The sequence below is a fragment of the Bactrocera tryoni genome, chromosome 3 (assembly GCF_016617805.1).
Source record: "Bactrocera tryoni isolate S06 chromosome 3, CSIRO_BtryS06_freeze2, whole genome shotgun sequence".
Classification (NCBI taxonomy): Eukaryota; Metazoa; Arthropoda; class Insecta; order Diptera; family Tephritidae; genus Bactrocera; species Bactrocera tryoni.
Genome location: NC_052501.1, coordinates 29,245,700 through 29,273,671, shown reverse-complemented (window position 1 = coordinate 29,273,671; position 27,972 = coordinate 29,245,700). Strand labels below are relative to the sequence as shown.

The 27,972-nt window shown below is 35.1% G+C and overlaps 1 protein-coding gene across 3 annotated transcripts; it reads left to right on the top strand.

Annotated features, from left to right (window-relative positions):
* The first annotated feature begins 3 nt into the window (after nt 1–3).
* On the top strand, nt 4–27,668 carry LOC120772005 (putative ferric-chelate reductase 1 homolog). 3 transcript variants are annotated; one of them, XM_040100364.1, is made up of 11 exons: nt 4–21; nt 19,371–19,750; nt 22,240–22,397; nt 22,467–22,792; nt 23,804–23,955; nt 24,020–24,176; nt 24,242–24,468; nt 26,468–26,711; nt 26,777–26,889; nt 26,999–27,136; nt 27,215–27,343. In XM_040100364.1, exons 2-11 carry the CDS (start codon nt 19,445–19,447, stop codon nt 27,341–27,343), a joined length of 1,950 nt encoding a protein of 649 aa, XP_039956298.1. In that variant the 5' UTR covers nt 4–21; nt 19,371–19,444. The 3 variants fall into 3 exon arrangements, with proteins under 3 accessions (XP_039956298.1, XP_039956297.1, XP_039956299.1); XM_040100363.1 differs by lacking the exon at nt 4–21 and adding an exon at nt 369–473 and having other exon boundaries at nt 27,215–27,668; XM_040100365.1 differs by lacking the exon at nt 4–21 and adding an exon at nt 369–473 and having other exon boundaries at nt 27,017–27,136.
* Nucleotides 27,669–27,972: the final 304 nt, after the last annotated feature.

Sequence of the window (27,972 nt, the reverse complement as noted above, 5' to 3'; positions counted from 1 at the left end):
CAGCATAATAGGGACAAAAAAGTAAGTACAAGTAGAACTGTTGATATAAATAATTATTTATTAAATAATTGCAATTTTCTTATCTTCAAAGTTAGTATGCATTCAAGCAAACATTTGTGTTTCAAAAGTTCTTAAGAGTACGACTAAATAAGCTTTTCTTGAATATACATACTTGCGCGAGAATGCACATACTTACACGCACCTGTATACGTGCATTGCTATTTATATAAATACCATTAACCGCGTGTGATTGTTGTTAGCAAGCCCATACAAAAATACATATCAATGTTAAAACGACAACGACACTCACATTCACCGTCACTAGCAAGTTTGATTTGCGGTCATATTGTCAGTTAGAGCGGCTCGAACCACTTGGAGTTGTCTTCAGTTTGTGGTAGTTTCGCTTCGCGAGTGGTTGAGCCAGTTGAAAAGTAGTGACATACCTGGTGTACATATAAACTTAACATTGGCAAGTGCGTAACCTAATAAAGTTGTTTTGTAGTTATTTATTTTTTATTTTTATGCAAGCTACATATGTACTATATTAAATGTTAAAAGTGCAAAAGTGATTCAAGTGTGAGCAAATATTTCAAACTAATTTGTGCTTAATTAAAAAAAAAATAAAGAAAAACAAATATCTCTTATTATGTGCTAAAAATATGTAGTTAAAAGTATTTTGGTTTTAAATTTTTTTTCTGAAATTCTTGAACGTATCCAAGCTTTACCACGCCCTCGGTGTTTAGTTATGCAAAGTGTGTATTAGGGTCATTTGCGATTATAATTGAATTTTAAAGACATTAGTTGATCTGGACATACATACACACATACATATGTATGTATATACTTATGTATATATTTAGGTGAATGAGTTTGTAAGCTGTGACGTCACACTGTCTCTCTGCTCCAGTGGTAATCCCAGAATATCTGAACTAGCCTATATAAATTAGTCATAAGATTAATCCAATGTACTATACATTACATTTAAGATAAAGCAAGCTCAGTAGTGTGAATTTCATACAAAAAAACAAATACTTATGTATGTATATGTATGTATATATACACCTTTGGAGTATGTACATAAGTTTGTTGAAAAAACTGGTTTAAAACTCTTTCTCACTTCTCGAAGTCAGCAACATCAACAAACTTTGTGACAACAGCGTGCGATCTCGACTTGTCGGAGAGTTTTTAATACTCTCACTCCCTTTGTAGCATATAGACAGACCGTTACAGTGATCGCCCATTGGCAGCATTGTTTAAGTATTATTTGTACTTTTCTTGGAAACTGAGCTTAATTTGCGTGAGCATAATTTTGAATTAGCAAATAACCTAAAGAAAAAAAATTTAGTTTAAGAAATTTGGGAAAAAGTGCGATCTTGACATCTTTTAATTGAAACGAGTACATATGTACTGTAAATCTTGAAATTTTATAGAAATTGCAAACATAACCTTCCTAACGAGACGAAAATGCGACAGGTTTATTATGCTGCCGCTGAATTTGTATTATACAATTTTTTTATAAATAAAGAATTTGCATCAAAAGTGGTCAGAGGTTTATTGATGAGGTTTTCATACAAAAACTTGATTTTAGTCTTTCTGGCAAACTTAATATACCTTGTTCAGGGAAGAAAATATGCTTCTTTCATACAAATTTTATTTATTGTTTATGTACTTGTTTAATTATGATTCTTTCATAAAAATTATATTCATTATTTATTTGTTTAATTGGGCAACCACTGTAGTTGAGGGCATGCACCATATGCTTGAGTTTCGAGGCGTGTATCAACAACATCTTGTACGTAATTCGCAATTTGGCGGTAATGACAAAGAAAAAATTGCACAAAACATACACACATATGTATGTACATTGTACATATGTATGTATATGTGTAAGTATACACCTGAATAACAAGTATGTGGAACACCTGTTAAATATTTCGTTTTACATTCAAATGAACTGCTATTTTTTAGCACACAAATATTTTTGTACAATATTGTACTCGAACATAACATTTGTATGTATGTACATACATATGTATACTATACTATATATAATATAAGTACAAACATCTGTACGTTTAGTTGCATGAAACATCATTTCATTGTATGCATTAGACGGTTAATGCTTCCTTAACCAATATAACGTTAAACACATATACATACTTACATAAGTACATATGTTTTGTTGTATTAAAACCCTGCAAGCGGTAGTCACACTTTTTTCGAAAATCACGAGAGTGTAAAGATGTGATCGCATATTTTCTTTGAAGCGTTCGTAAACTGTGCTCTTGGGTGTTGTTGTTGTTGTACCGGTTATCAGAGTGAATCTCATTGGCTGTTTAGTTTTTTTTGGTTTTTTTTATAAGCAATGTGTTTTTGACAATAATGCGACAAGAACCAATTTCTTACACGTGTTTGTTTGACATCGGAAATCGGACAGCGGTGGGTGGGCCGTATGCGTGTGGCACGGGCACGGTTTCTATGCAGACAGGCACTGTTATTCATGAAATGCTATTTACAAATTATATTTTTGATGCTACAACAACATAAGAGCTACAACATACGATTTTGGAGTTATTAATTTTTGTTGTTGCAATTTTTTTGTATTTTTATTGTTTTTTTAGTTTGTATGATATTACAACAACAACACTAACCAAAAGCATACATTTTTTAAATCAAGCCATGTTGTTGTAATCTATTTTTAGTATATTTACTTATTGGTTTCATACAGTCTCATAAAGTTATAAGTTATAACGAACCGAAAACAAATCGTTGAGAATTGTAATTGCTTAAATTAATTTTTATATGTAACACAACAACAATTTGTTTAAACAAGTGTAGCAATTTATGATTTTATGAAAATTTATGATTCTACGATGCGTGATGAAAAGTTGTGTGTTTCTTAACTGTATTGATTAGTTTTTATGATATTACAACAACAACACTAACCAAAAATATATATTTTTTTGAATCATACCATGTTGTTGTAACGTTTTTTTTAGTATATTTACTGTTTTGATTAGTTTTATGATGTTACAACAACAGCAACCAAATTTTTTTTGTTGTAGCGGCAGAAAACATTTATGACATACATACATATGTATGCACATTTGAAGAATGTTGAATGAGTTGACAGGCCTTGGCCGCGTCCATTTCGGTTACGTAGACCCGACTGTTAGTTGTTGTTATTTTTGTTGTAATTTCTAGTGTATTTATTGTTTCGATTAGTTTTTAACAACAACACCAACCAAAAGCATTCATTTTTTATATAATTTTGTTGTTGTTATTATTTTTTTAATATGAAATAATACTGTTTTTGTTGTTGCTGTTAGTATTTCGATTAAAATCATTATTATTGTTTTTATTATTCTTATTAATATTTTTCACCTATTTTTCAAACTATAATCACTGCATATATGCATTATATGAGAGTAAATCTTAAATCCATGCCATAATTTAAATAAGTTTCGCCCTTCACATAAACAATTTTGCCTCAATTAGTTTACTTTGCTTAAATGTGTCTTAAAAGCAGCTTACAAATGTAGCAATTACTTCACCCCATTCAATAAAATATAATAATCGATAAATGTAATTAACCGTTTACTCGCCTCAGCTTAGTGTCCGAAGTAGTTGAAGTTCAAAACGAAAGCGAAAGTCAAACACTTTCAAAGTTTGTAAATATGGCAGTTATCTTTATCTGTCTGTATGTAGGCGCATTCCATTTTACATATGAATGTAAGTGTGTATATACGTATGTATTTTTATATACTGGTTTTTCCAGCAACACTTTCATTGACTCATACACCGCTTGGAAAACAACAAATTCTGCTGCAGATTCGTGCTTAAAAACTCGTTTCAATGCGAAGATCAATTCTCGATGCTGTTTGTAATCCACACGTATACATGTGCATACGTATGTGACCGAGTAAAGCAAAACCACAGCTGAAGAGAATTAAAACAAATAGTGAGAACTCTGATTCAGTTTCAATTATGCTTTTCCTTGGAAATTAAATAAAAATATGGGAAAATAAACTTGCTACATTAATTATAACACACACACACACAACACACCTCACGCTTGTCGCAAAATAAATCCATTAATGCGTATATTAAAGTACAGTGGGTACTTGTTTAAAGTAACGAATAATAAACATACATATTTCTAACTATTTCTTTATTTTTTATAGTCACTTTCTATAGAAAAGGAAAATCATATATTTTAAAGTTAATTTTTATCTATTGACATTTTTTTGCAAATAAAAAAAATTTATTATTGACAGCTGACGTCTATTTTAAAGAAATTTTAAGTGATATTTTGAGTGTTTTAAAAACTGAGACATTAATTTTTGGTAAAAAAAAGGTAATAAAATGAGTAAAACCAATTAAAATTATAAAAAAATAGTTTATATATAAAAATTAATATAAATGTACATATGTATATGTATATAAATAATTATATTTAAAAATAATATTACTAATTTAAGTTAATACTTGGAAAAAACTTATATGTACATATATACGTATACGTAAGTTTTGAATAAGCATTTTTTTTATTTATAAAATTACTTTTTTCTGATTGTCTTTTTTTAATTCTAACGAATATATACATACATATTTATGTGTGTATGTTTTCCTTGTATTTTTAAAACCATTTTTTATAAGTCTTATATATGCAGCTTTATATAAAGCGTATAAAAAAAAGATTTCAAAAAGAAAAGAAAGTACATATTGCGAATTTTTTTTCTTAAAATTAAAAAAAAATACAGATGTAAATATATTTTTAATTTTTAGGTCTATGGGGTATTTAAGATTATATTTTTTCGTTTTGTTTTTTTAGCCTACATTTTGTAGAAAAAAAATTATTTTAAATAAATTAGCTTTATAAAAAAATTGTTTGTATTTATGTTTTATATTTATATTTTAAACAAAAAATATTATATAAAATTATTAAGTTAAATATACATATATGTACATAAAAATTCATTAATTTATAAAGAAAATATTTTTTCCGTCATTTAGTTTAATATTAATTGTTTAAATGCTTAAAATTTATATAAAATAAAATTTTAGGTTTAAGAACATGAATAAGGACTTAATAGTTAAAATTTTTTAAAATAATTTGTGATATTTTAGATTATATGTAATTTTTTTGGTTTTAATAATTTTTTGTAAAAAAAATATTTTTTTGAATAAAAAATAAATTTAGCTGCATGAAGCATTTTAAAGCAAAAATTAATTTAAATTAATAAAAAAAACTAAAAATTTAATTTTTTTCATAAAACATAATTTGTATCTAATTTTAAATTTTGAATTTTTAAATTTTTAAATTTTATGAATTTTTTGTTCTCATAATTTTTTGTAAAAAACACATTTTTTAAAAAAATATGTATTAGGTGCGTGGAGCGTTTTACTTGTTTAATTAAAACGAATTTAAATTATTCAAAATATTTAAAATTTATTAATAAAAAATAATTTTTACTTAATTTTAAATTTTGAATTTTTAAATCCTTAAAATGCCATATGAAGTACACTTATTTGAAATACCGTTATATGTATGTTAAGCAAGTACTAGAATTATCTTGAATTTCCTGTATTTGAAAATAGTTTTTAAGGAAAACGTTTGTTAAAGCTACTCAACTTGGTCTATGAAAAATAAATATTTACCGTACAAAGCGTGACTACAAGACAATATCCAAAACTTTACATTTTTTTAATGTTAAAATGCTCATAATTAGATGTACATACATTTACTACTACTTGCAAATTATGAAAAAAATTATGCATTATCGAGTACCTACTGTACTTACGAAAATTTGAGCTTATTGTACTATTGTTCTATTTGCCACACAAATATCTCTTTTATTTCATGTAAAAATCAAATGTATTTTTTCTAATACTTCCTTCGTTGACCAGAAACAGAACGAATTCGAGGGCGGTTTTCCATAAACCAATAATTCCAAGCCAACATAGCCTAATTTACATATGCGTGACCAACATTTCAACCAACACTGCGTGTTGCAAGTTAACTGCCAGTCGTAAAAGTGGTAAAGCTTGTGCTTAGGTTAAGTTGATTAAATTTTTTTGAACATAACCTCAAATTACGTTTTTAAATTTTTACTTACTTGTTGACCAAAGTTAGCTAATAGGACGAATGTATGCATGACGCCACCCGCACACATCATTTATGTGCATGCAAGTCACATTTGCCACTAAAATGTCCTGGATTCGGAACTTGAGCCATTAAGGGCAATACAATCCCACACATAGTTGACTGACCTCAGCGATAATGAGACTTAACTCATGCCTTAGCGCTCTGAGTCATGAAAAAACGATTAACCGCTCAAGTGAAAGGTGAAATATTTCATAAGCAAAGGCGGACGGACATAACGTCAGCAGTGATTTGACACTTATTTTAGTAGAATTAGAAGCGTGGGTTACGTTTGAAAGCTACTTCCTGATTTATTTTAGTCAATTGAATAATTAAATTATATGTTATTCTATTTCAATTAGTACTCTATTTTTACTTATCTGCTCACAGTTTGAGGTTAGCTTCTTTGAATCAATTTACGTCAATTTCGGTTTGGTCAACTGGGCTAATTGGCTGGAATGAAATTTAGTCGCCTCAAAGGATTTGTCGCAGGCTGAAAACGCTTTGTGGATCACAAAGAAACGTTATTTTAATTGTCAAAATGTGGTCTCTAAGATCTGCGTCGCAAGGATCAGCCTCAAACCCAAACATAAGTGTTTTAAACTCAATCCTATTGTCCGAACCTAAAAACTTAGGCAATTTTTTCCACGATATGACCAAACTCTTCTTCTTTATTGGCGTAGACACCGCTTTCGCGGTTATATTCGAGGTAACAACAGCGCTAGTATTTCTTCCTTTTCGCAGTTTGGCACCAATTAGAGATTCCAAGTGCAACCAGGTCCTTCTCCAACTGGTCTTTCCATAAGTGTGGACGTCTTCCTCTTCCTCTGCTTCCCCCGGCGGGTACATCGTCGAATGCGCTCAGAGCTGGAGTGTTTTCAGCCATTCGGATGGAAAGACCTAGCCTTTGTCTTTTAATTCGTTGAACTATGTATGTCAATATCGTCGTTTATCTCGTACAGCTCATCGTTCCACCATCAATTATGAGGGAAGCCTTCAATTGGACTTTGTAACATATGACAGATGACCAAGGTTAATGCTGAGTGGATGGAGTGCTTTGTCGAGTCAAAATCAAAAATGAATGTATAAGTCATTGCTTGTTATTGTTGTTTTTTTTTGTAATGGTGTAATGGATAACGTATTCGAATTCGTCGGACACTACAAATTAGAATTTCTCGGTCTTTATTTTGAAAAGTGGTAAAAACCTCTTTTTATGGATATATGTATATATTTACTTCAAGATAGTCGATAGTTAGATCTTATCTGAACACCGAGGTGAATTTAAACATTTAAGCATCCATTTTAAACTTTTTATTACATATTACAAAAATACATATTTTACAAAGATTAGTGCAATTTTCAAGGGAAAATATTAAAAATTTGGCCAATACTATTACACGGATCAACTTGAGCACTTAGGACAATATTCTAGAGATGTTACAAAAATAAATAAAGCAATATTTGTTTTGAAACGGCGGAACCTATGTAACCCCTTAAGCGCTTTGAATGATGTACAGCCGTATTTTGAACAATAATGTATTACAAATAAGTTTTTTTTTGGTTCTGACACCAAAAGCGGTACAACCTTTGGCAATGCTCACTTATTTTTGTCAATAAGGATTTTGAGTTTCAGCCAAATCGAATTTTAGGTAATAATTCGACCATTTTAGGGAATAATTCGAATAGTTTCCCGCTTCACAAGAACAATTTGTTGGATTTCCGGGATTATTTTTGTCCACTCTTTTGATCATCAGTAAGCTATTTTGAAATAATCTGCAAAATCAGTTTAGTTTCAATGAGTTTTTTTTGAAACATACATACACATTAAAAACCGTTGACTCAAAACCGGTTTTAGGCTAGGTTTGTCAGAATGATCCGTAGAATATTTCCCACATATGCGATTTTATAGAAAAAAATCGACCCGCTCTAATACGCATACATCCGATAACGCACGCACAATTTCCTATTTTGATAATAGAATCATAACTGAATTTGATATACAATATCTATGTGCCATGAAACGTGCGAAGTGCTTTCAAGTGCTTCCAATAATACGCTACTAATGATAATAGACTACGCAAGAAAAGCTACAATAACTTAGTGTTGTAGGAATATGTCGAAGCAACAACAACATACTATTTTTATGTTCTTTTTAGACTGATTTATTAACCGCTAATCTAATGAGGTTCCAATTTGCCAATTATAATCATAAACAAGAAAAAATCTTTAATTTCGGCTGAACCAAGACTGTAACACCCTTCACAGGTGAATTCTTTTTAAAAGGTGATCCATTTCGAGGTTCCCTACTTTTTTAAAGAAAAATGCAGAGACTTCAAATTCCATGGGGAATGTTTATTATCATTCGAAAGAACATTCTTTGGCGTTTATTTTTTGAAGATTATTGTTTTCAAATGTTGGCGTCTCAGATGGTCCATCCGTTGAATCCAATTTTCGAAGACTTGTTTGAGCATTTCGACTGGTAACTGGCAAATGACATGCGTGATGTTTTGCTCCAAGACCTCAATTAAAGCGGGATTGCCAGCATAGACTTTAAACTTTACATATCCCCGCAGGAAAAAGTTTAACGGTGTAATATCAGACGATTCTGGTAGCCAATAGAGCGGCCCAAAACGGGAAATTTTCTGTTCGCCGAAGTTTTCTCTAAAAATCTATTGATCGATGCGATGTGTGGCAAGTGGTGCCGTCTTGTTGAAATCAAATGTCGCCGAGATCACGAGCTTCAATTTCAGGCTTGAAATAGTCGTTTATCATTGACGATTACCTTCTCACCGGCAGCATTTTTGAAGAGATATGGACCGATGATTCCACCGGCCCATAAATCACAACAAAGTGTTGTTTTTTTCTGTATGATATGGCAGCTCTCGAATCTCTACAGGTTGCTCTTCGTCCCAAATGCGACAATTTTGCTTGTTTACATACATACCAATTGAGCTAGAAACGGGCCTCATCGCTGAACAAAAATTGGCTTGAAAATGTCGGATCTTCTTGGAACTTTTCAAGAGCCCATAGAGCGAAGCGATGCCGCTTGTTAAGGTCGAGCAGCTTCAGTTCTTGAACAAGCTGTTTTTGTACGCTTTGAGTTTAAAATCTCGGCGTAAAATGCGCCGAGTCGATCCCTACGTCAGTCCGAGTTGTTGCGAACGACGCCGAATCGTTCGTGCTGAACGTGGTTTATTCGGTGGAGTATTATCCAGTAATGCATACTGGGTCTCATGTTGGTGTTGCGAATAGTATGCTCAGTAGGACGCTTTGTTGGCAATAAGTTGAGCGAAGCGCGCGAAACAATCGATTCCTCAAAAATGAGGGACTAGTTCACGTACACACAGACAGTCAGACGGACAGCCGAGCATGGCAGTTCCTCATGCTGATCATTTATATGAAATATATAGTTTATAGGGTCTCCGGGGTTTCCTCCTTGGTGTTACAAATTTTGTGGTAAGCTTAATATAATCTGTTCAGGGTATAGCGATGTGATAATTCACTTGGCACGTATTTAAGTAAGTCTGTATTTATGCACATATATTAGAGTACATGATTCATAATCTACGCATATCATACAAATTTATAAGCAGCACCCAATTTCCATGCATTGATATGTTTTTATGGAGTTCGAAGTCCTAACCAACCAATAAGAAATATCAACTGTGGCTGTACCCATGATTAAAGCATGCATACTATACGTATAGTATGTGCACTGACGTCGACCTTTCTTCAAAAATATATACTTTTTCAATTAAAAGATCACAAACCGAGCATTTCTGCGCTGCTTGCAAATCGTGTCTATCGCGGTGCTGCTGTAACGAACATTTAAAATGTAGCCATTACCATATCGATACAGCGGTGGGGAAAAAGCAACTTTGCTCATAAATGCAATTACTTATATTTATGTGTGTGCCTGTGTGTACTATGTGCTTTTGTACCAGACATCTGGTTGTTGGCAATATTACAGATCAGAGTCAAGTGACAAATGATAATGGCACAGATATAAATAGTCATTTTGACATACTATACATATTTATATATTAGACACTTGTGCAAAAAAGTGGCAGTCTAAGTGGCTATTGTTCACAAAACTTGAGAATTTCTTAAAATTGCAGTTGGTAATTTCTTATGAGCTTATCGTTACCTTAGTTAAACAGTTTCATTACAGTTTTTCTTAAGACAATATTCTTTTTGGACACCGAAACTTTTTTGGGAAGCTCTGTTGCTAGCATGGACAATACGTAAAAGCGTTAACTACCATATTCCGAGAAGTTTGCATTTAGTCATGATTTTGAGTATAGTTGCTATCCATCGAAACAAATTATTCTTAGTAATGCTAGATGGAAGTTCAGTATAATTTGAGCTGAAGTATTTTTAGTGACCTGCAAGTGGCACATAACGTTGCTGCGACGGCAGCACTGATGATGTGGAAGACATTTTCTACCCCTAATTCGCAAAAAAAAAGAACGTCAACGTTTTTGGCGAACTTTAAGAGCGACTTGATATCTAATTTTGATATCTCATTCTGTCCTTTGAACTGCGAAGGTCTTAGATGTCTAAGATGAGTTCTAGATAATGCTGGATAATAACATAGGATGTGTTCCACTTTCTCTCTCATGCCTACTTTCCTACATTTTCTACATTTGTCGTCGTTTCTAATGCCCAAACGGCTCGCAAGTGATGTTCGTCAGTTGTGACCCGTCATGAGGCCAAAAACCATTGTGCCGTCCTTTCGAGACACAGATTCGTCTCTCAGCCTTTTCAGGAATTTCATTGTGTATCGTTTTCAGCGACTTACGGATTTCCTGTATTGCTTCGGTACCTACACGGATGGCATTTTTGGCAGTATCATCAATTATTTAGTGTCTCGGAATTCTTTTATGGCCTGGAACCCAGTATATATCCCGCCGCTTTCCGGCAGCCATTATATCTACTGCCTACCTGCTTCTAAGGACATTTTTTGACGTAATGCGATGTGAGAATATTGGCTTAATTGTCGCCTGCTTTACTTTCAAATTGTTTTCAGAAGCTCATTAAGCAACAAGTGACAACAGGAGTGGTGACAGTACCTCCCTGAGTAGTTCCTGTTTACACAAATCTGATTTCGTTTCATTCCGTATTAATCCTCTTGCAATATATAAATGGAGGAATTCAATCCACAGACCCAAAAATATTCTAAAAAAAATTTCACGAAGACTCACCGAAAACAAATAAATTTTTGGAAGTCAAATTTTCTGGTTTGGTTTAATTGTTTTTCATCTTTTTGTTCGAAATCATGAATTTACTCTCATGAATTTCGACCTCGGCTTTCAAACCAGCAATAAAAATGTTTTGACTAGAATAGCAAACCTTAAAATACCTCTCAAAACATCTAACGGTAGTTTGTTGGCGTCTTAAAACTTGCAGGATTATTTATTTATCGAAAATAACATAACGCACACTGCTAATAGGAGTAAAACCTCGGTCAAACGACTAGCAAAATCGCGAATTTGCGGATTTTAACAACTCAGTGCCGTTCAATTGCCTTCAATTAAGAAACACTTATTGATCTGTGAGACAGTGACACTCAATTTTGTTACACTGTGCTATTAAAACTTTATCTTATTTTATCAACAACGAGAGACGAATGAAAGCGCTAATGACAACAGACAACCGATCATAATTTTAGTATTTTAATTCGAATCAAGTCGATAAAGTTAACAATTTCATTTGTTAACAATTCAAATTAAGATGGATCCACTTTATAAATAAGTGCTGATTCATCGATTCGATGGAGTAACATTTTAACCGCCGCATTTAATATTTGCGACTTTGGAGGTGACGTTGAGGTCACCGTAACTCCTTATGGCAAACATAATATTAGTCATTTAAACTAAAAAAATATTACAAAATTAGAAACATTTTTTTTTTGATATTTACGATGAGTGAAATTATTCAACAAAGAAGTTCCGTCAAATTTCTAGTGACAAAACGTTCAGAATATTAGAAAAATCCTTCGGTAATAATTGTTTGTCGCAACGTTGGAATATCGGAAGGATCAGTGAAAACCATTTGAAAGATCATTTGGGTCTAAGAATAGTGACAGCACGATTGGTTCCGAAATCACTAAAAACAAACAAACCAAAAACAGCGTCACATTAACGTCTGTGAAACGATACTTTCCGACTACCAGGGTGGTATGTTATGCTTACCTACCCTGAAACAGACGATCAATCGGCCGAATATCGTGGCAAAGGTGAGCCGAAGCCGAAAAAAACGTCAAAGCAGGTGAAACATCAAGGTTATGTTGACAGTTTTCTTCGAATATCGAGGTGTGGTGCAATACGAAATCCTTCCGACTGGCCAAACTGTCGACAGGGAATACTATATGAGTGTTATGGTCGGTTGCGCGAAACTATTCGTAAGAAGAGGTCGGAATTATGCGCCGACAACGCTTGGTTTTTGCACCATGATAATGCACCGCCGCAAACTGCATTGATTCTTCGTGAGTATTCGCCTGATTTACCTCCGTGTGACTTCTGGCTATTCAGCAAACTCAAACGACTGCTACGGGAAAACCGTTTTGAGTCAATTGAAGACATTAAACGTGAATCGCTACGCTCATTGAAGACTATTCTGCAAATTGACTTTAAAAACTGTTCCGAGGACTGGAAAAAACGTTGGCACAAGTACATATATAGAGTCTGAGCGAGATCACTTTGCGGGGGATGACACAGATTTTAAAGAATAGATTAAGAATTTTAAAGTTTTGAACAAAGTCTTACTAATTTCTGCTCATGGTATGATTATATTTAAATCTATTTCAAAAATACCTGAATTTCTTAAACATAATTTGGATCCAGTCGCTTTGCATGAATATCTCTATCTTTCGTATTTGCCAACTTTCATAACATAACCGTTAATATTAAATATAACTTTTAACGATTGGTGTAAAAGCCAAAATGGGTGTTTGCCTTACCGTTTTGGTAAACTTAATGAAAGTGCTGGCGCTAAGTGACTTTCACCTAAGTTAACGCCAAATTATCTCTAAAGTGATTTTAAACAAATTACTAGTAACTGAAGAATGCGAAAAGACAACACAACAATTATATAAGTGCTTTGCTACTTCGGTTATGTTTGGAAAAGCTCCAAATAAGTAGTTAACTCGGTTTGGAGCTTATCCGAGAATAATTTTGAAGTTAAAAAACGTTATACTTGGATTATGTATGTATGTATACTTATTTCATTTAATAGAGTTAAAAAGCATTTTCATGAAGGAGAGAGTTTTTATGTGAAGATCAGATGCTGGCTAATAACAGCCATGCTTTCACAGACTCCTTAGAATTATTGACTAAACTAGAAGTTATTCATCACTCCATTTGTCGTCTTGTAACCTTTAATGCTCTACATGGACATGATACCGACTCTGACCCGGCTTTGAAAAGTTATATTATCAGTCGTATACGATTGGCCGATGTTATACATCATTGAAGTGAAAGCGAAACGGGGATGGTGCCCAGATTTTTTACTTTTTCATGAATTTAAACATATAACGCAATTATTAAGCTCAATTTCGAAGTCAAATATATCGATTTTGGAGGTTAATTACAAAAAACTGCGAAAGAACTTTTTTACTTAGAACGCAAATTGTATAAATTGCCGGTTCTGCGAACGGGAGACAGAAACTCCAGATCACCACCTAATTGACTGCATAGCTGTATGCAGATGCAAGATAAAGGCCTTTCGATCCATGTTTCCAAATAGGGACCATCGCCTCACTAGCACCTAGGAATTTATTGGAATTTATCAATTTGCTGGGGCTAGGTGGGTCATTGTGACTCAGGAGAGGGCACAATTGACCTCAGGTTGCGATGCAATCCTTATCTATTTATCTTATATTAGAACTCAATCTATCTATAAAATTTGGCTTGGTTCACATGCAGAAAAAAGCGATTTTGACGTTGAATATATGCTGATGCTTACTCGAATACAAATATCACTTCTGATAATAACTTTTTGCCATAATCTTGAGTTTATAGTCTCTTTTGTCTCTAAGATTTCAGTACCGACAAACACGAAACGTTTTTTGTTTTCTCTATTTTTGTCTTTCCTCGGTCGTTGAAAGGAGATTCTCTAGAGCATATTTATGTACATCATTTTTTAAAGGTGAAACGATTCGGATTCGGTTTATTGAGCTTGAAACCTGAGAGAAATAAATAGACATTTATTCGATTTAAAATAATGCTTACACTATAAAGGAAAGAAGAAAGACGGCTAATAATTTATCGATATCAATATATTTATATTCTTAAGTAATATTATAAAGAAGTATTTATTTGATCAAAGATGAAAGTGAGGCCATAAAAAAGAAGAATTTCTTTGTTCGAATTTATAAATTAGCAAAACGCTTAGTAGCCAATAGAAATTTTCACAAGCGTTTAATTTCCCAGCTCGGTGGGATGTCTGAAGGTATGCGCGGGCCTTACTGAGGGCAAAGAGATCACTAAATCTCTTGCGATCGATCCCTGAGTGGATGGTCACTTCTCTGCAGGAGGCTGCACTTCGGAGCAGTAAATCTACAGTTACTTTAACGGTTGTAACCTCGACCTGGAAGACACTGCAATAAACAGGAAGTCTGAAACTGGAGTTGATTGAGAGCTCCTGACAGTAAACTCCACCACCAACCTTGCAACCAAGTTTTTACGCATTCGTGAAGAAGCTCACTGCTCCAAATGTTTAATTTTTTGTAAATAAAATACACTTTAAACATTAATCGATTGGTGGATTAGTGTCATGTCCTTTTAAACGCTCCAAACTGACTCACCATTTAAAATATGTTTCGTCATATTTTTCAAAAGAATCGGAATATGGTTTCGTGCTGTTTCGTTACCTTGAAAGATTGCATATGGATCCACCAAAACACACAGCTGACTAAGCAGCTGCTGAGTTTGTGGATTTTTCTCTTCACCATAAAAGGTGTGACTAACGGCTAACAATTACCGTAAATGATGTTAGTAATGATTCTCTTGAGCAGAGCTTGTTTTGAGTAGGAAAATTCGGACTTGCCGCACTAAACCTCGTAAAAGCGCTCTTACCAATGCAGAACTGAAAAAATAACAGTAAAAGAGTGTAAAGAAAAGGCATAAAACCTCTTGCAGGGACATTCAAAAATCCGTAAAAAGTTTCGTACTTTCGAATTTTTAAAAATGCCTTTACGTACATATGTACATACATACGTACCTTCAAACTTACATATTTTTATGACCGTGCGCGTACGAAGACAAAAAGCTTTGTACTCGATTAACATTCCATTTTATTGTAGTTTGATGTGAATGGATATGTGCTGAATTGAATATTATTTGATCTTGAATATATTTCATTGTCTCAGCACATAAAGTTTCAAGGTAAAAACTGGCGATTAGATCACGAATTTATGAAATCTTACTGTAGAATAAATTAGACTTTTTTACACATACGAGTAGATGGGTGTTTGTGCTTACATGTGTGTGTATGAACAATATAGTATGTATGTAGGTGTGGTGTTATTGCTGCAAAAAATGCATTATCATTAACATAAAACATTGTTTTGCAACTATTTCAGAACTGCTTAATAATGGCGAATTTTAAATGGGCAAATGAAAATATAAAAAAAAGAATTTTTAATATTTTTTGTTTGAAAATGTTATTTTCAAACCTACTAAATTACATATTGTTAACTATTACTAATAATGCATATTTATATATAATACTTGTGATCGATTACCTCAACAATATAATACATCTCGCGAGAAAGTAGAAAAAAGTAATTGCTCGGCGGCTACTTTTTTGAAGCTTTATGACGGCAGTGACGCATGCTCAAGCCGCAGCCGCAAACCACACTACGAGTATCGCCTATTTATGGAATAGTAATTTTTATTATGCTAATTATATGCCATACGTTTTCTACTTGTTCAATAACATTATTCAACAAATTGTGGGGCATTGTACCGTGTTTAATCCAAATCAGCCACAGGTGTTATATAATACATATTTTACAGCGACTACATGATTAAAGAAAGAAAAATCTTGTGGTTGAGTTTGGACTTTTTCTGCAAAATTATAATTGAATAAAAAAGGTCAATTGCGGCGGCAGTTCAAGGGTTAAAAACCCACATTAGAGTATGGTTAAAGATAATGTAAATAAAATGAAGGTCAATAATATTGCATTGAAGTTTTTAGCTCTTCAGCTGCTAAGTCTTAAGATTTATTTGGCAACTTAATATCATAAAAGCCGATTTTCGAAGAAGTTCTATGGTTAGAGGTTTTCAGCAACTTATGCTCTGTAGATTTTTATTGAGAAAAATAAAGCTAAAGGGTGATCCATTTCGAGGTTCCCTATTTTTTTAAAGAGAAAACACAGAAACTCCAAATTTAATGGGGAATGTTTATTATCTTCCGAAAGAACAGCCTGAATCGAAGCGAGATTGTCTGCATAGACTTTAGAGTTTATATATCCCCAGAGGAAATAGTCTAACGGAGTGATATCATATGATCTTGGTGGCCAATCGACTGACCCAAAACGTAAAATTTTCTGTTCACCGGAGTTTTCGCTCAATAAATCCATTGATTAATGCGTTGCGTGCGAAGTGGTGCTATCTTGTTAAAACCAAATGCCGCTGAGATCTCGAGCTTTAATTTCAGATATCATATAGTCGGTTATAATGGCGCGATAACGGTCGCCTTTGACGGTTACGTTCTCACCGGCATCATTTTTGAAGAAATATGGACCGATGATTCCACCGGCTCACAAACCACACCAAACTAATGTTTTTTTTCTGGAGGAAATGGCAAATTCTTGAATTTATTGAGGTTGCTCTTCGTCCCAAATGCGGCAACTTTGCTTGTTTACATACCCATTACGCCAGAAATGAGCATCATCGCTGATCAAAATTTGACTTGAAAACATCGATTTTCTTAGAACTTTTCAAGAGCCCATAGTGTGAAGCGATGTCGCTTGGGCTGGTCGAGCGGATTCAGTTTTTGCATTTTGTACACTTTCAATTTGAGATCTCGACATAAAATGCGCTGTTCGACTTGACATAATTCACGCGTGATCTATCCGAAAAGTGCTATTGAAAAAATTGACTCTAAACCTTCTAAAAAAAGTTTTTCATACAAAGACTTGATTTTAATCGATCAATTTATATGGTAGCTATATGCTATAGAGGTTCGATATCGTTGATTCCGACAAATGACCAACTTCTTGAGAAGGAAAGAAAATATGCAAAATTTCAGATCGATATCGCAAGTATTGAGGAACTAGTTCGGTTATAAACAGACAGACGGGCTGAGAGGCAGACGGTTATAGAGGATCAGTAGGTTGGCTAAAAATACTATTTTTTTTCGCTTGCTATTCTAAAAAATAAGTGTTTTGACACCTATGCGAAAATCTCTCTAAGTATGAGCTCTTAATTGTAACGGGAAGGTCCTCCGCCTTACAGTTTTCTATTTTTTTCTTTCTAATTTTCAGATAGAAAAACTCATAACTCGCTCCTGACTTGCTGAAAGATACCTCGTTTTAGAGATTTTGAAACATTTTTAGTGTCCTTATGGAAACAAAATGATAAAATTTAAAACTGACTTCTTCTTCTTTATTGGCGTGGACTCCGCCGAATAGCCGAATTTACAAGAGCGCAAAGGCTGTTGTTTCCTTTTCATTGAGAACGGTTTTTACGTAGCGGGTCCCAAACCCAGTTCAGGATGGTTCGTCTTCTCACTTCAGCTCGCCTTTAAAGGGATGTTCTTTAGCTACCCGGAGGATACTTTGTCCAAGACCGAAACTCGTGAGCTACTTGATTAAAAAAAAAAAGTGAATTAAAAAAAATTAAATAAAAAAAAAATTAAAACTAAAAAAACACCCTCTTCGTATTGCAAGCAGAGTTTGTCACAGGATTCATAAGTACTCAACAATTGATTAATTTTTCTGTGTTTTAATTGAAGCGAAATTTTTAAAGTTTGACAAATTTTGAAACCTCCAAAAAAACACCCTTTATGTATTGTAAGTTGTATTTCGAACAATGGTGTTCTATTTGAATTTCCAAAATTTAAAAATTGTATAAAAACGAAATAAACACCCTTTATGTATGTTAAATTGAAATTCTCACAAGGATCATAAATAGTAAACTTTTCCGCGTTCCATGTGGAATGAAATTTAAAAGATTTGACAAACCCTAGTTATACACAAAAAAAAGTACTCGGAAATTGTAAATAAAACGCAATATATTTAATTATTCATCAATATTAATTTTGTGGCCTTCAAAGTAATCCTCTCCAGATGTAATATACTGCTAGTGATTTTTTCAGTTCTCGAAACACTTCTTGGGATGGTCTTCAGCGAAGAAGAAAAAATCACACGGAGCCAAAGCTCGTGAATACGGTGGTTGATCGCTTATATTCACTGCATTTTTGGCTTTAAATTTGGTTATAATCGTGACTCGATCCGATGTTGCATTATTGTCGTACCTCTGGTACAAATTCATGATGCACCAAACCACGAATACCGATTTTTGAGCCGCTTTGGTGTGTTTTTTTTTTGGTTTCAATTTGTTTTTTTCTTCCATTCTGATGATTGTTGACCAGTTTGCATGTCAAACTCATAAACCCATGTCTCATCGGCAGTTATAATGTGTAATAATCTCTGAATGTGGGATCGGAATACGCTCGATCAAGCATGTCCAAAGAAACCTGTACCGTAAGGTACTCGTTTTGAACAAATTCAGCTTTATCGGGATGAGTCGGGCAAGAACATCGTTTCACATCCAAAATATCCACCAAAATCATTCCAATGGACTAGCGAGAGCTGTCGAGCTTTCTTGCCATCTCTCTATTACTTGCCTAACGATTTTCAAGCACCATATCCTTCACTTTTTGGAATTTTCATCAGTTGCAGGGTCGAAGGTCGTCCCTCACTACAAATTTCTTTTAAATATCATTTACCAGGGGAATTCAAATTATAATTTCCGGGTACGTTTTTGACACAATGTATACTGAATAAATTTCTCAGAGGGGTCATAACTGCTATATATATTACAAGCACATTAAGTACGTAATTAGTGCACAAACCTAATTAGGTACTTGAAGAAAAGCACCAAAATACACGTTGGAGTAATTTATTAACGCACTCGATTGTCAAATGCTTACAAACACCTACACCTAAATACATACATATGTATTATATTAAAAAATATATTTCTTTTATTTCCAGATTGGTGGCGCTCCTACTTACATATATTGCACAATAAATAAACAGATACCCTCGTCAATATTATAGTCTATAAGATGTTTGCGCATAAAAGAAGCAGCTTGGCGCTGAGTGTGGTGCTAATCGCAGTGCAAATGCTATCATGGACACCGACAATGAGCTTGCCCCAAGGTGCCCCGGAAACGGTGTGCGACACAATGTTGCCATTTCATGGTGGTGGCATACCGCCGCGGGATTCTTTGCCTCCATTTCGAATAGAAACATCGTCATCGGTAATTGGACAAGGCCAAACGATGCGTGTGGACATTGTCGGCGTTCCGCCTGGCTTAAGTTTCGGGGGTTTCGTGGTGCAGGCACGCAATCGCAACTCGCCGCATCAAATTGTGAGTTATTAATTATGCTTGCAACACACAACCAAATAAGTACATATACATTTTTACATAGATATACATATATTAGGGTGGGTAAAAAAAAATATATTTCATTACAATTCCATGAACAAAAAAAAATAGTTTAAAATTGCAAAGCTCATAGATTTTGTAGGAAATTTTCTGCTCTATAAAAGTGCATAATTTTTTTATTAAATTATCCGTTTACGAGATATTCATCGTTGTGGTGGTTGTAACGCCAGAATACTGCCGAGTTGACAGTCCTTGACCGGATAAAAAATCTGGGTCCGTTCCAGTTACGTAGACCCGAGTTGGTGGGAACGGCGGTATTCATCGTCAAGCATCAATGGCTATCAAAGGAAAACAAAACTAATAACAACAAAAAAATTAGAGGCAATGGCAATATTTGTAGTTCAGTGAATTTCCTTTAAGACTATGAGCTTTGCCATTTGAAATGATGTTTTTTCATCGAGTTATAGAACTTTAAAGAAAAAAAGAAAGTTTGCCTTAAAATTGTCAAACTTCAACCGTTAATATCTTTTAAACGGTTAGGTTTCCGAAAAAAAAAACGTAAGGGATTGTTTTGTAGAGCATTCAGTTTCCAACAAAATCTTTGGAACAGGATTTTTTTGCAGCAGGTAAGAAGCGAGATATCAATTTTTAGAGTACATCCGACATCCCGAGTTTAACGCTTACAAATCGTTTGACATAATCTTGATCCTACTTCGTTGTCCTTGATCTGAGAACAGGAAACAGTCACGGTGACCATTTGTGGTGGATATGGTGGATGCGGAAGCAATTCGAAGGCAGAGATTATACTTGGAGAGCCTTTCTTTGAGCTGTCCATCAACCGATTTTTCAGAGTACTAAGAGAAAAAAAAACATTCGAGGTTTTACCCACCCTAATGCTATACTTTCCACACGAAGAAGTTCAAGTACTTTACATACATATGTGTGTTTGTATATAATTATTAGTGCTTCTTGTCTTTGACGACATATTTCATTAATTGTAAGATAGTAATCTTGGGTTTGAATTAATGTACTATACAATGTATGTATTTATATAGTAGGTACATTGGTTACAAGTTACCAGTGACAATTTTCTCTTTCATCATTATTTCTTTTTTATGCCCTGATTAGGGTAAGTTTGCCACGAAGTTTGTAATACCCAGAAGTGAGCATCGGAGACCCTATAAATTATAAACAAAAAAAATATGCATGACGAGCTGAGTTGATTTAGTCATGTCCGTCCATCTGTCTGTTTACACGCGAACTCGTCCCTCAGTTTTTGAGATATCGATTTGAAATTTTGCAGACGTTCTTTTCTTCCTAAGGAGCTTCTCATTTTGTGGAACCGCCCAAATTATTAGCTATAGCATATAGCGGACATACAAAAATCAAGTGCTTGACTTTGTCATTTTACGAGATATCTTCACGAAATTTGGTGAGACAATCTCCGAAATAAATGTTCAGAACGGATCCCTAAAGCATATAGCTGACATACAAGTATTGTAAGAAGCCTTTTGTATTTGTGAAGGGTATTATAGCTTCGGTGGAGCCGAAGTTAACGTTCTGACTTGTTTTATGAAATATCGACTTCAAAAAATATATATAATTATACCCTGAACAGAATATGCAGTGCACTCTTGAAAACTCGTACACTCGATAACTCGAACATTCGGAAACTTGAATAAGATGGCTCTAAAACACGAACAAAACAATCGGAAAGAATTCGGAGTGCATTACTCCTCGATAATCGAAGAACACTGTCAGCATAAACTTGACTTTTGACCTGCTTTGACGTGGTTTTTTCGGTTTCGTCACATCTTTGTCACAATATCGTCTGTTTCCGGATCGTCAGCATAGATCCAGGACTCATCGCCAGTAATAATGCCTTTCATGACATTCTGGTAATCGGAAAGCATTGTTTCACAGATGTTAACGAGACGCTGTTTTTCGAAAAAATTTAGAGATGGCTTCAACATTTTAAAAAGCGTCATGGAATACGCCTTATTTCAATCTTATTTGAAAAATTATCTTCGAGACCGGAAGTAGTTGATCTGCTCAAAGCTAAGCTACAAGCTAACATTCAGGAAATTGGATTATGTCCAGTACAAATTTACAATTCGAGCGTTTTTGTATGTTTTTCTGACAAACAGCGTATCACGTTTTTGACGTGTGGCAATGCTACTATGAAGAAAGCATTTTGGCGCCGAATGCCACTCCTTTGATTCAACCAATGAATTAAAACGCAAAAAGAATAACAAATTACATTATCGAGATTCTCTGTTGGTAGCCATTTTCTATAATATTCCAAAAAAATATTCAAAAATAACCAAAATATGTTGGACCTATGTTGGACCGTTTGTAATAATGGGTATTAATGTGGTTAGTTTCGCTTTTAGCCTAGTTTTCCTAGGGCTCTGTGAAAGTAAATATATGTGTATATCCATCATATTTATGTTTTTCAAAAATTCTTCTAGATCGGTCAATTTAATCCACCATCTGATGGCAGCGCTAAGCTGATGAACTGTGAGAACTCAGTTGGAAACTCAGTTACACACACAAATCCAGGACCAAAGCAATCCGTGAGCTTAGAATGGCTTTCGCCGGTAGACTTTTTGGGCGATGTAGTCTTCAAGTAGGTCAAATATGCAATAATGTACACAAATAAATTACTTATGCTTCGTTTTTCATTCGTCAATTTCAGCGCTACTGTGGCTCAAGCCTACGATTCGTTCTGGGTCGGTATACCATCGGACCCGGTGCAGATTGTACGACGCGACACTACAGACACATATCCACAGACTACACGCAAACCTTATGTAACACCGCCACCACGTGGCCCTTACACACCGCAAACGGTAGTACCACAGGTGAGAGCTACAGCAGAGGATCCGCTCTATGCTGACTGTGGGGTGAGTAAAACTTGCTTTGGCTTTCCGGATGGCTGTATTGCAACGAAGTCGTGCAAAGCTATGTCAGCGATTACGGTGCGTGGTGATGTGTATGAATTTGAATTGAAAACCGGAAGTGGTGAGTTATGAAAATTTATATTTTTGTAGACATAGAGTCTTGATGTTCAGGGTTTTGTAGATTTTATGCATATCGGTTAGTTAGTTACTTTGTTAACCAGATTTGTTGAATCTTACAAAAAAAAACTTGAGATCTCTTCGACACATAATCCTAACCTCAATTTGCTAACCACAATAGAACCACCGCTTTCGGAAAAATACGCTTCAGTGGTCAAAAATTTTAAAACTTTGCTCAAAATCTCTTTCTGTAAATAATCCGGTGCTAATTTATCAACATTTCTTTATCATTAGTAAATTTTTGATGTTGCTGTAAATGTTTCGATCAACAGAAGTATCGAAACGTGACAAAACTTTTATCCTGATAGGAAATTGAAGGTCTCAGTTTAGGCGTTCTTCGGTTTAATATGGACTACATACCATAATATTTTGATTCCTTGACAATGAGATTAGACCATCTCGTAGCCACGATTCTACGACACTAGACCTTCCTTTTGGGTGTCTTCTAAATCCACTAACGAATCCAAAACTTTTAGGGAATACTGAACAATCCATTTGAAGAGAAATGAGTCGGAAACTATGACCGAGACGTTAAAACACGCTGCTTGGTTAACTTTTTGAGATGTGAACCCTTGAATATCAGTATCGTTCGACTATACGAACGAATTGGCAAATTACGGGTTTTGGGGCCCGTGATGTGTCCAAAACTATAAGACTATAAGATTTTCAAGACTTTGAATGCAGTGGATGCTTCACACGTTTTCTTAAGTAACTACGATTTTATCGAACACTTTTTAACCCAGATAAGAAACTAGATTTGAAACTCGAAACCAGAACAATGTTTTCAATACTGGTCTTTATTGTTTTGACCTCAAAAACTTATATTTTGCCTGCTTCTTTCGAATTGGCACTTCAAGTGTTGGCTCTAAAGGCTTACGTCCACCGAACTGAACTCCCTCGTACCATATTTTATCTGTAATCTATTTTCTATTAAAAAATTACGATTTTTTTTAAGATGGTGCTGCCTACGTTGCACTGGGCCTATCGGAGGATGCTAAAATGGGTGACGACTTGGTGACAGAGTGTGTGCCACAGAATGGTCAGGTGAATCTATATTCGTCATACACCTCAGGTGCTCCAAATTATGCCTCCAACAGAGCCAATGTGGTAAGTTTATGAAGTTCATAATTATGATCTCCAAATCTCAAGATTATTTGATGTATGCCCGCAGCCCCAGAATAATGCGCGTTTACTGGAATCGTCGGTTGTGGACGGTATCATCTATTGCAAAGTGCAACGAGATGTGGTAACTCAAGTGCAAGGCAAAACCATTGATTTGCTGAACAACAATTATCACCTTTTGGTAGCGAGTGGAACCGGACTTAAAGGTTGTAAATTTATAAATAAAATATAAAATTTTATTTATTAACCGAAATTTGATTTCTACTGACAGAAAATAGCGTCGGCTATCATGACATTGGTCGCTTGCCATCCGGCAGTCCTATAAATTTGGCTGTTGTGCAGGATCTCTCTGGTTCCTCCACATTGCTATTGCGTTTACATGGTGCTTTCATGGTGATAGCGTGGATTGGCACAACGTCTTTGGGTATTATTTTAGCGCGTTACTTCAAACAAACTTGGGTCGGTAAACAGATGTGCGGAAAAGATCAATGGTTCGTGGTAAGTAAAAATTAAACATTTCATTGACATGTTGTAACAAGGGTTGAGCATAGCGTCCGAAAAGTATAAAATAACGACAAAAATGTTTTAAGGGAATGCTACCGAGGTTATGGTCGGTGGATAAATCTGGGGTTTTTCTGATCCGTGGGATCGGGTATCTAGATATTCAATACAGAAGTTTGAATTCTTTTTGTAGGGAATCTTACTGTCTTGTCAGTCCGTTGTCGAAAATGCATTCGGGTCCGAGAATCAGTTTATATACAAATATACTTCTCATCTGCAATTCTGGTGTTCTGACATCCTCGACATCATTCACATGCAAAAAACAATTCTTCAGAATATTTTTGAAACCGTGTTATTGGCTATTTTCTGATCAGTTTGTAGTTGGCATTTTTATGTCATCAACTTTGATCATAAACTCCTAATCTATTTCGTTCTATTACGAGAAAAATACGGCCCTTAAGTTTGGGTACGAGAGGATTAAACTCTCTCGGAATAGAAGAGAGAAAATTCTGATTGAAGAGATTTGGACTCTATTTGTAAGATTGCATCCCTGCAGTACATTTCAAGCAGAGGTCTTTGCTATTGGGAAAGCCACAAAGCTAGTCTTTAATACAACAGCAGACAACTGCAAAGTCCATATCTATGTAGATAGCCAAGCAGCAGGGAAGGCCGTAACCGCGCATCGCATATTAGCCTAAAGTGTCTTGGAGAGCAGGGTAGCAGTGGATAGTGTCGCCAGAAACAAGCGACTTCACTTCTACTGGGCTTCAGGTCACAAAGGCAAAGATGGCAATAAGATAGTGGTCGAGATTGGCCAGAGTGCTGTACGGCTGTCATCCGATAGCATGGTAAACAAATACATTGTTTTACAACGATTTGAACAAGGGCATGGCAAGGAAGGTTAAAATTCGATGAGATGATCTATCACGTCTAAAGCGGTAGACCAAAAATACACAAAGTTCCAGTCCATTCTTGATATAAGAGACTGTAGATGAGACAGATCGAGATGAATGCTGGAAATGTCACAACCAAGGCACCAGGGAATGAAGCATCTCTTATGTACTTGTCCCGCATTGGCAAGGTAAAGACTCAAATATTTCGGGGCCCCTCGATATGACACACGGGATGATGTGCTGATAGTAAGGCCGCAAAACCAAGAACTGCCATTCTGAAGTATGAGTACTTTTCATGATCTACGTAACGGTGGTCCATCTAAGGACTAAAACTGGTGGATTATGTGCCTACGAGACTAACCTAACGCAACCTATTTGTAAGAGGTAGTCTATTATTGATAAAATCGACCTCATTGGCCATAACAACCGCGCCGTTAGTTCTGCTTTGGGTTTGGTAGTGAATGACGGCAAGACGAAATTATTTCCTGTCATTAAACAAATAGCTGTCGCACTTGCGTCTTGGCTCCCACGTCACTGTTTACAGTCGTAATTTTGAAGTCGTAGATAATTTCGTCTATCGTGGAACCATTATTAAGATCAACAACAACGTCAGCTTCAAAAGCCAACGCTGGATAACTCTTGCCAACAGTTGATCTTGGCGAATAGAGACCAAATTCTATAAGTCACTCATCATCCCCGTCCTGCTGTAAGGTGCATCTGAAAAGTCAGCGTTACGAGTTTTCGAGAGAAAGGTTCTGCGGAAGATTTATGTCCTTGGCGCATATGCAACCGCGAATACCGCAGTTGATGAAATGATGAGCTGTGTGATATATACGACGACATTGACATAATTCAGCGAATTAAGAGACTAGCCAGCATATTATCATGCCGTCTGAATGGATAAAAGCACTCCAGCTGTGGCAGTCCCCCGGGGAAGCAGACCCATAGTCTCTTAAGCAAAGTTGTTCCGAATGATCCGTTGAATATCTCCCACGTACGCGATTTTATAGGAAAAAAAATCGACCCGCTTTAATATACTAATATATACACTCACATTTTTCAACAGCAGATTTAAGTTTAATAATTTTTCGCAATGATTTTAGTGGCATCGTGCTTGCATGGTCACCACCTGGTCACTGACGGTCGTTGCCTTCATCATTATATTCGTTGAAATCGGCGAATGGTCCGGTGAGCGTAATCCCCATGCGATACTCGGCACAATAACGACCATCATTTGCTTTATTCAACCGATCGGTGCACTCTTTCGTCCCGCGCCGAATTCCAAAAATCGCCCGCTTTTCAACTGGACCCATTGGTTGGGCGGAAATCTGGCGCACATACTATCGAGTAAGATTACTCAATTTTTTTTGTGTTTTTGTTGTTAGTGTATTAATTGCTTGTGCTGCTTGCAGTCGTTACGATTTTCTTCGCTGTCAAACTGACCAAAGCCGAACTGCCCGAGTGGATGGACTGGATACTCGTCGCCTTCGTGGTGGTGCATGTGATAGTGCATTTGATTTACTCGGTAAGTACAGCGCGTTTGTGTATATTTATGAACTCTACTTTCCTCTTTTCTATTCACCTGAGCAACTGTCTATGCATTTCTTTTTCGTGACATTGTTTTCATTTTAAAGATTTTTTTGTGCATGCAGATTGCCGGTTGCTTCGCCGATCGCCAGCAGACGCAAAATGTGAACGCCTTCCAGATGAGCGACATGGGTCATCATGGCATGCGCAATGGCCACCGCATGGAGCGCAAAATGGATGCGCCGGTATGCACACACACACATACATACTCGTATACATTAGTTTTTTTGAAATTTCTAACCTCTAAACCTCTTTGCTTGCAGTACGCCGGCTTCCGCAAGGGTCTCTTGGCCGCCTACATTATATGTGTTGTACTCTTTGTTGTTGCGCTGGTGTTGATTGTGGTGCTCGCACCCATTGAGGAGACGTTCAACAAACTCAAGAGTAACTAAACCCGTCACGGTGCATTAAGTCGTAGCGAAGTGGCCGTTGTACTTAACTCAAAACTAATCTGGAAAACCTGAAATAATAAATACCAAGGGAATTTGCTCAAGTTTACAATATACTCGTATATGTTAAAGTGCTATGTATGTATGTACTCGTATGTATGTTCGAAATCCCGTGTTGCAATGGCGGCAATTTGTTTATAATTCAATGTACTTGTACCTCAAAGCATTTGTTTTAGCATAAGTCCTTATCATATTGATTTTTATGTACATACATATATTGAAGTTGTCACATTTCAGTTGTTTTTCTTAAGAACTCTTCTGTTGTACATTGTTAAAATAATTTATTCCAAAAGATATTTTATACAAATATATATACTATACATGTATGTATGTATATGTTTTTAAACTTTTAAGTTTATTTGATTTTCATTTCAAAGTACTAATTTTCGGGCTGTGAACTTGGATGCTTTCTGTTTGCATTTATTTACCTTCAAAGTTGAAAAGTAACGGTATAAATTTAAAACAAAATTGCATTATTAACTTTTTTCATAATGCTTTTGGACATGTCAGATAGCCAAAATGGTCATCGTACGTAGACTTTTGTCGCCCACTGTTAATAAGAAGTTCAAACA